Raw genomic sequence first — 9,746 nt, forward strand, 5'->3', positions numbered from 1 at the left:
GGCCTGCTGTGTTCATCCAGCCCTGCACCTTGTTGTCTCTGTAATGTGAAAAATGATCTTTTTCAACCAGTGAGTTGTTAGGATATGGAATGCACTGCCTGGGAAAGTGGTGGAGGCAGGTTCAATTGAGGAATTCAAGAGGAAATGGTTATTGGGATTGTAATTGTGTTATGGGGAGATTAGCACAAGATATTAGAACCAATGAAGGCACAATGGACCAAAAAGCCTCCTTCTGCTTTGTAATGATTCTGTAATTCTGTGAAGGAAGCAATAATGTCCTGTGATTCTCAGCTCCTGATCTGAGCCACTTTCAAAAAGATATGCACAAATTGAAATTGGTGGGTTCTTGTAGGAGGGATGAGGGATTAGGGTGAGATGACAAAGATGAGCCTAAGTAGATTTGGCAACCACAGATGAAGCATGACATTTCAATGCTACTCTGTACAAAAGGAGGGGCATGACAAATACTAAAAGGGAGGAACTTGTCAGATTATTTGCATCAAAATGGAATTTAAACTAATAAGGTAAGGAAGTAATTAGCCATAGTCCATATTGGACCATGGGCATCGTTCTCCGGGAGAGAAACAGCTGGAGGGGCATTGCATTGCCAGGATGGAGCACAGCAAGAAAGCTCACGCACAATGAACGGTCACAGCCCTATTGGGCATTCAATCCATGCTTTTCGCATCATTCTGCATTATACTGTAACCGTCTAGTCAACCAAGCTAACTGAAGTTCCCATAGAATTTAACATTAATCAAGGGGTGGCAATGGCCTAATGGTATTATCGTTGGACTGGTTTCTGCCTGGTGGGTGAGAGAACGGGAAACTGCATTTCGATGAGGTGAGATGAGGTACTAGTTTCATGCTACTGCATTCAAATGAGTGCAAACAGGCCACTCGCCTCTCATATTGAGATTCATGTCTCACTTGTTCAAAGCTTGTTTGAGAATCAGACCTTGTTTTTTTCTTGATGTTGAGAAGTAATTTTGCCAATCTCACTTTATTTCCCCAAATAACTCACCAATGCCCACATCTTTGGAAAATTTTTGCCTGATGTTTGGGGTGGCCCTTTGAGGCCAAAGGTGAGGAGAATGTTTTTGTTTTCACTCGGAGGACTGTGCGACTTTCAAACTCTCTACCTCAGAAGGCAGTGGAGAATGGGGTCAATTAATAATTTTATTCGTGGAGGCAGATAGCCTCGTGTTGGCCAAAGCAATCAAAATTTATCAGGAGTAGATAAGAATGTATAATTTGAAGCAGAAATGAAAATGATGATCTTGTTGAAGGGCAGAGCAGTCTCAAGGGACTTATGGATCTACTAATGTTCCTAATTCTTATGTTCATAAATTGCATGAGTTTTGAAAGACCCAACAAGCAAAATACTCATCAATTGATTAATTACCTGTTTCCCTGTGCTGTCACATCTTTCTCAGAATGTAGGCCACAGATAGAGCAGCTTCAGTTCCATACTCAGTCTTCCTCACGTACTGGTTTTTAGTCTCTGGCCCCCCTCTCTCTGTCACTTCCTCTGGTGTTGTATTAAGTCTCTCATTCTACACTTTCTCTCACTCCCTCTTGCACCTTTTTCAGATTGAAGTTGACTTTCTCTCTCTCTTGCTGCACTATATGCTGTTACAAGACTTTGGGTCCACATATATCATGTGCACAAATTCACCAGTATGCACGATAAAGACAGGTTCTTAATCGATTACACACACACCAAAATCTTTGCCAATCTGCTCACAAAAGAATGAGACCTCATTTAGAATAGGCAAACACAGTTATATTATATGAAACTATTTTTAAAATTCTATCCATTTAAGGCAATTACTATCATGACTGTGCTCTGATATCTCTTGTTAATGATGGAAAATGTATTTGTAGTTTAAGCAGCTTTGGATCTGAGTTTATGTGCTAGAAGCTGAACTACAAGCACTGTGACACATTAGAAAAGAGGAAACTTACCTGGATGCATTGTACCTAGAGGCAGTTACACTTCTTAAGATTGGGTCTGATTTAATCCGTGTTCGAGGACAGGAGCGTTGACAGCAAGTGAAGCACATTAAGGAGACCCAGAGGGCAGGAGCTTCAACCTTTGCAATTGTCCAACATGCTTGAGGTTCTTTCACTTTGTCTGGATGAAAGTAAGGGCTTCAGGGTGGATGAGCTAATTGACCATGGCACCATGGAAGTCCTTTAGACTGGGGGGAGCAAAAATAAATGTTGTGGTGGTAGTTATGGTTGTATAATGAGGGTGTTGTTCATAACTCTTTTCAGCAAAGAGCATACATGCAAACAGCTGTGCTGCCTGCTCAGTGCCAGGGTTCAAGACTTGGGGAGGAAGGTGCAGTGAAAGGGAGATCATCCAGCTGTTGTGGTCCCTGTAGGTACCAATGACATAGGCATGATAAAGGAGGAGGTTTGTATTGTCAGTAAGAGGAGCTAGGTGCCACATTAAAAAAATAGAATCTCAAAAGTCATAATCCCCACACTATAAGCTGAGCTACTTTCAAATTAACATATGGCAAATATTATGAGAGGATGAATGTGTGGCTTAAAGATTGGTGCAGGAGAAGTGGCTCCTGATTAATGGCAGCCAAACTGGGAACAGTGGAAGGGTACTGAAGGATACTGGAGACCTGCATCAGAACTTGCTGAGTCCTGAGCCTAACTGCTCCAGTATAGCTACAACACTGGCATCTACCTGACAATGTGGAGAAACATAGAACAGTACAGCACAGGAACAGGCCTTTTGGGCCATCGTGTCTGCACTGACCATAATGCCATCCTAAACTAATCCCATCTGTCTGCATGTGGTCCATATCCCTCTATTCCCTGCCTGTTCTTGTGTCTGCCTAAATGCCTCTTGAACATTGCTATTATATCTGCCTCTACCACCTTCCTGTTCGTAGCACCTATCACCCTCTGGGGGCAAAAAACCTCACCTCACACATCACCTTTAAACTTTCCCTCTCTCACCTTAAACCTATGCCCTCTAGTATTTGACATTTCCATTCTGGGGAAAAAGACTCCTACTATCCACTCTATTTATGCCACTAATAATTTTATATATTTCTACTATGTCGCCCCTCAGCCTCCAACACGCTAGTGAAAACAATTCAAGTTTGGCAACGTCTCATTATGGCTAATATTCCAATCCAGGCAACATCCTGGTAAACCTCTTTTGCACCCTCTCCAAACCCTCCACATCTTTTCTGTAGTGTAGCGACCAGAACCGCGCACATCACTCCCAAGAAAATTGCCAAGTTAGGTTCTGGACACAAAAAGCAGTACAAATCCAGCTCAGCCAATTACTACCCCATTAGATCAACAGTAAAGTGATGGAAGGTGTCATCAACAACGCTACCAAGCAGCACCTACTCAACAATAACCTGCTCAGTGATGCCATGTTTGGGTTCTACCAATGTCATTCAGCCTCTGACTTCATTACAGCCTTTGTTCAAACATGAACAAAAGAGCTAAATTCCAGGGGTGAGGTGAGAGTGACAGCCCTTGACATCAAGCCAAATTTGATCAAGTACAGCACATCAAGAGGCTCCAGCAAAACTAGAGTCAATAGGAATCAGGAGGATATCTCTCTAGTGGTTGGAATCAGACCTGGCATGAAGGAAGATGGTTATGTTGGTTAGAGATTAGTCATCCCAGCTCTGGGACTTCTCTGTAGGGTACTGTCGTTAGCCCAACCATCTTTAGCTACTTTGTCAATGACCTTCCCTCCATCATAAGGTCAGACGTGGGGATGTTTGCTGATTCTCTGTGAATTTCTGGGTTTCCTGGTACAACCAGATGAGGAGGAGGTATTGGCTTCCCTTATTTTAATCACCATCTGGTCATCAATATTTGTCTTCTTTTAGCAAGCAGCAATTGCACTTTTAATTAAAACATAGTTCACTAGAAATTGACAGAGCCAACTACCAAGTGAAAAAAAAGAGAAATCTTATTATTTGGTAACCCCATGGAAACAAAGAGTAAAAACACAACATCAAACATACACACAAACACACATAATAACCTTAAAGTGTCTGGTACAGATAGGGAGAAATAAGGATATGAAGTATACAAGTCCTTATAATCTTTAAGGTTTTAAACCTGCAGTACAATTGATTAGTTGTTGATTCACATCTTCAGCAGTAGCAGAATCTGTAAATATCTTAAGTCCTCAGTGAATAGCTGTTTATGCAAGTTGCTTTTCACTAGGCACTATTTATTTGAGATGAGAGAACCAGGCAGGGAGAGAGACAGAGCACAGCTCCCAGATTCTGCTCTTATGGATTCATTTTCTTCTCTCTGATCTGCTGCTTAAAAGTACCTGTTGAGCTATAGTTCATTATATATTCCAGAGTCCAGCTCCACTGTATTTCCAAGCTGGCTAACTGGCAGACAGGCCTTTTATCTCCCAATATATGAAGTTATCCCAATGTATGAAGCGTGAATTAAACAGAAGATGCAAATTTCTTCACATTGACTCAGTTATCTGGTTTCAATGACTTTACATAAAATGATCATTTCAGTGCAGATGCTTTAGTTTGTTTCACATGGATCCCACAAATCAGGCTTCAGTTTGGGGCCAGGTGACCACTGCAGTCATTTTAGGTCCACGAGTCTTCCTTTATAAAAAGAAATGTACTCCATGACACATCCCAAATATAACAACCAGATGATGGAATTTAAAAATCAATAGGTCATATTTACTATTATCGTAACGTTCTTTGCTCCAGAGAGTTGTGGAGTTCTAACTTTGAACATATTTAAGGCTGAGATAGGCAGAGTTTTGTTCTCTCAGGAATTAAGTGATATGGGGACCAGTCAGCAAAGTGGGAATTGAAATAACTCCACAGAGGCCAGTATCCCATCACCAGGTCACCCTTTATTTCTGCATGGAGAGTCCTTGACACTGATCCAGCTTCTGCAGAGCCAGCTCTCAGAGTAAACAGAACCTGACACTCCTGTTTAACTCTGTCAGCTAGGGCTCCCTGATTGTACTGAGTTAACAGCCTCAATCAGGGAACTCCTATTCTGTGAAGTGCACCTGGCTGACCTTGTGTACAGTCATTCCAGGGATGAAGCCCAATTTCACCCATGAATGGCCCAGCAGGCTTGGCTGACTGTACGATCTTTTCCTGCTCCTATTTCTCATATATTAAAATTCAGCCCAACGTTTAAGGCCGTTGATCTTTCACCAGCCTAGTACAGAATAGAAAGGTAACAGGTTCCAGACAAATTAAGGGAGGGGGCGGTGAATTCATGGTGAATGAAGAGCAAAATAGAAAGTCTATGATAAAGAGTAAATCCAGAAATTAGCAGTGCAGCAGAGGTGGGGTCAAGAGCAAAAGGAATCGATAATGGGAGCAAGTAAAGAAATGAAACGCGTCTAGAGGAGGTGTGAATAACAGAACATTAAAGCAAAAAAAAAAAGAGGAAAGCAACAGCTAATCTAAAACCTCTAAAAATAAGGGAAACAAAATGGTGCAGAGATTGTTGTCTGGAATTGTTGAATTCAATGTTCAGTCTGGAAGACAATAAGATGCCCAGTAGAATAATTGGGTGTTGTTCCCTGGGTTTATACTGACGATGGACTGAGTTTATTTATTTTACCTAAAACTTTTTATATTGTAATCAGATGAAGGTTGGGACATATTAGACACAGGAATGTGTATGCTCACATGCAGTTGTGTACAGGGCTTGGTAGCAAAGAATTCTAGTGAGTGTTACTAGTCATCAGTCCAGATGAAAATAAAGGAAACTGACTGACAAAAATACTTTACAATTACTGGCAATGTCCTTTTTTTTAAAAATTTCATACAATTACAGAAGGTAGAGTTAATCATTTATTCTTTTACTATTCAGTACCTAAATGTTGTCTATGAATCTAATGAATATCTTGTTGGACTCCATTCATAAGCAGAGTTGGTTTGGCTCATTGGGGCTCTAGACATTGCGGTGATAACCACAAGTCTGTACTTCATCTTGAACTCCACTAGCTACACTGCAAGTTATTACATGTGATAAAATACACTGTCACTCACTGAGTCGTTGAAGCTATACTATCAGCAGTTCTTCCATGAATGGGTAAACAAATTATATTCATTATCAGATAATATTTAACCTGTTTTCTAAATTCTGACTTATTGTACATTTTCCAACAAGTTTTGCTCTGGGAATGGCTGACCTCACTTTGGTGCTCCTAAGGAGTGAAAAACAGGTTGTTTATTTTTACAATGTTAGAGACACAGCAGCACTACCTGACATTTTTTGTGGTCATGTGCAGGGCCAGCACTATGTCCTCTAAAGGACCAGCAGTGTTTCATGAGTTTGTGGTCTGCAGTTTTCCCTATTCCTCAGGGAGAATGGAACTGTTAGAATTAAATGCTATGATGCATGACTTCTGAATGCCATGGGATAGATAGTTACAAACTGTACAACTTTAGGACCCCCAGCAGAATACAGATATATTACAACTGGAAGTACACCTTAGGGGATCTATCATGGACATGATGGATCAAATGACCTTCTTCTGCACTAACAATTCTATGATTCCAACTGAGCTTGTGAGATGACTGTATCTCTTGAGTTTACATTTTTACGGTATTTCAGACAAGCAGCTATAATGGGAAAAATTGCAGTTAGAGCCACAGATAGAATATTTTCCCAAATCTAAAGATAATTTCAGAAACTGTCATGAAACCTCTTGAATAATGTCCATGAAATGTTTATGGACTCATTAAACTCCTCAGCAATTGCAGAAGCAGCCAATATTATGTTCAAATCATCAATTATTTAAATTTTGCAAAATTACAAGCCAAGTCTATTTTTCTTGTTGTAGCCTTTTGGTATGTTTCTTAAACTATAGACGGTTGCTATGGCTTTTCAATCCTAAATTTAAAAATTTAAATTTGAGTTTATTTCCAAAATACCATTACTGAAACAGACTGTCACCATGGTCGAGTGTTTGGATTCTGATTGGAGGAATAACATAAGCACTGTCTATCAGATTGAGGTTCAGCTGACATCTGTGTGAGCTAATGCTTGAATTCTGAGTGACCCCAAAGAAAATTCTTCACCTTTCCATCTTTATTTACCTGTTTCTCCCTCATTATCACACTTCCTTCGTTTTCATTCTACTGAATAAAACCCTATTTTCTAAATCTTTGATTGTTTTCTATGTAGAAATGCTCCTACTGAAAATCAAAAGTACAAAGTTTTGTTTAAAATCTACATTTATCTTTTAATTTCCTAAGGTCTGAACTGTGAAGTTGAAATAAATGAATGCGAATCGAACCCCTGTCAGCATGGCGGTACGTGTAGAGACAACATTGCATTCTATGACTGTTTATGTGCTTCTGGTTATGAGGGAGTTGACTGCGAGACAGATATTGACGAATGTGCCAGCAATCCATGTATCAACCGAGGAACATGCAAGGACATGATCAATGGGTAAGGAACACATTGCACTGCTTCCCTATCACAGCATTGACACTAATGATTTTACTTTCTTACAAAACAGGTAGACCTCATAGAACGGCCATTCTAATGTGCATCAAGGTCATCGCAAATTCACTACTGTGTCACACCTGCATCTAGTCTGAGTTGAAGAAAATTCAGTCAGTGGTACAAATCGAAACTTTGTAAAAAACGAATTGAAGAGAAAAAAATGTTGATAATTCTGAAGAGAACAGAAAATATTTGATTCATCCACAAATTATGTAGAAATAGCTTTGACACCCTCAATGGCAAAGATGATTTTAGACCAATAATTTGTTTGCAGTGACTTATTACTGTAGGGGTTCCGGTTTGCGATCAGTAATTTGCTGGTTTTTAGGTGGTTCAAATCACCCCCAGATCTCTGGTTCTGACACTGGTCTTATTTTGGGAATGTGAATTGAAGAAGGCAGTAGGCAGGTGTTTTAGGGCAAAAAGAACCTTTGCGTTTACTTAAATACAAAAGGTAAGTATAACGCAAGAAATAAAGGCAAATGTAAAAAATTGTGAAGTTGACATTATCAATTATACAGAGGACAGTAACTAAACACTATTAAAGCAAATACAGTTTAAACACTATTAGAACTAGACAACAGGGTTTTAATCACTGTAACATTTATCAGGCTTCGTACCCTTGGGGTTCCCTGCACTGTAACCACCCACCATCCCCTCCCTGCTAGCTAGGTTGGATACTTTGGGGTCTCAAGAATATAAACTCACCACTGGGGATAAACACCATTTTGAAATACTGCTGGCCGTTCCCTCTTGCCGTAGCCGGTGCTTCAATGAAGACTTCGGACGGTGTAGGCCGTCAGTCTGTGTGGAGTCCGCTGATGCGGTAGGACGCGTGGTGGATTTATTGGTTTTCCTTACTTTGTAGTGGTTTCCGCGAACAGGTTTTCACCTCAGGATGTGTCTGAGGCCTTATCAATCGGGCTGGTGGCTTTCGGAGGTCATTGGTGGTCGGTTGCCCCAGCATGGGATAGGCCTGTGTCGGTAGGTTTTGGGATTGCTGTCTGGATTCCTGGTCTGGAGATGGCTGTGGGGATCGCTTGTGGGACGGTAGCTCTTTCGGATCCTTCTCCTGGTGGTAGCTGTGGGGATAGCTCCCTGGGCGAATCGTGCTCTCCAGTGAGGTATGGGGCCTGCAATTATACTAACTGCGGGTCTCTTATCTTCGGGCCAAATCTGCGCTTGCCATTGTGTTACTGGTATTCCCTTTGAGGCAATTGGCATCCTGATAGTTAACAGTAGGTGTGAATGTATTTTGATTAAATGGAATGGCCAATGTCTCTGTGCATAAATATTGATTGACGTTGAATGTCTTGGTATCTGCAGAGGCTCCATAATGTCTGGGTGGGATGGCCCGAAGGGTAAAAGTTAGTTTCAGTCTAGAGTGTTAGGTCTGGTTCATTGTTCTTCTAGACTCAAAGTCTGAATTGGATTTTCAGGCTGAACAATGGTTCCAGGCAGCCATCCCTGTGTCTGAGATAACAAGGTGTAGAGCTGGATGAACACAGCAGGCCAAGCAGCATCAGAGGAGTAGGAAGGCTGACGTTTCGGGCCTAGACCCTTCTTCAGAAATGGGGGAGGGGAAGGGGATTCTGAAATAAATAGAAAGAGGGGGAGGTGGATAGAAGATGGATAAAGGAGCAGATAGGTGGAGAGGAGATGGACAGGTCAAGGAGGCAGGGATGGAGCCAGTAAAGGTGAGTGTAGGTGGGGAGTTAGGGTGGGGGTTGGTCCGTCCAGGGAAGACGGACAGGTCAAGGAGGCTGGATGAGGCTGGTAGGCAGGAGGTGGAGGTGGGGGTGGGAGTTGAGGTGGGAGGAATGGATAGGTGGGAGAAAGGACAGACAGGTTAGGGAGGCGGGGATGAGCTGGGCTGGTTTTGGGATGTGGTCGGGGACAGGGAGATTTTGAAGCTTGTGAAGTCCACATTGATACCATTTGGCTGCAGGGTTCCCAAGTGAAATATAAGGTGCTATTCCTGCAACTTTCAGGTGGCATCATTGTGGCACTGGAGGAGACCCAGGATGGACATGTCGTCCAAAGGGTGGGAGGGGGAGTTGAAGTGGTTCGCAACTGGGAGGTGCAGTTGTTTGTCGTGAACTGAGCGTAGGTGCTCCACTTGGTTTCCCTGATGTACAGGAGGCCACATCAGATGCAGTATACCACATTAGCAGATGTGCAGGTGAACATCTGTTTGATGTGGAAGGTTTTCTTGGGGCCTGGGATGGGGG

The 9,746-nt window shown here is 41.9% G+C and overlaps 1 protein-coding gene across 3 annotated transcripts in view; it reads left to right on the forward strand.

Annotated features, from left to right (window-relative positions):
* The window catches only part of LOC109912629 (protein crumbs homolog 2-like), a 177,051-nt gene that overhangs the window by 86,423 nt on the left and 80,882 nt on the right, over positions 1–9,746 (forward strand). For 2 of the 3 annotated variants that reach the window (XR_007265085.1, XM_020512060.2), the window contains exon 3: positions 7,263–7,458. Coding sequence is in view for 2 of the 3 variants with exons in the window: in XM_020512060.2 (XP_020367649.2) it covers positions 7,263–7,458 (196 nt within the window). In the remaining variant the exon portion in view is untranslated. Of the gene's footprint in view, positions 1–7,262; positions 7,459–8,247; positions 8,342–9,746 lie in introns of those variants that run through there. The other variant, XM_048613819.1, reaches the window with a different exon arrangement.

Source organism: Rhincodon typus, chromosome 28 (genome assembly GCF_021869965.1).
Source record: "Rhincodon typus isolate 14 chromosome 28, sRhiTyp1.1, whole genome shotgun sequence".
Taxonomy (NCBI): Eukaryota; Metazoa; Chordata; class Chondrichthyes; order Orectolobiformes; family Rhincodontidae; genus Rhincodon; species Rhincodon typus.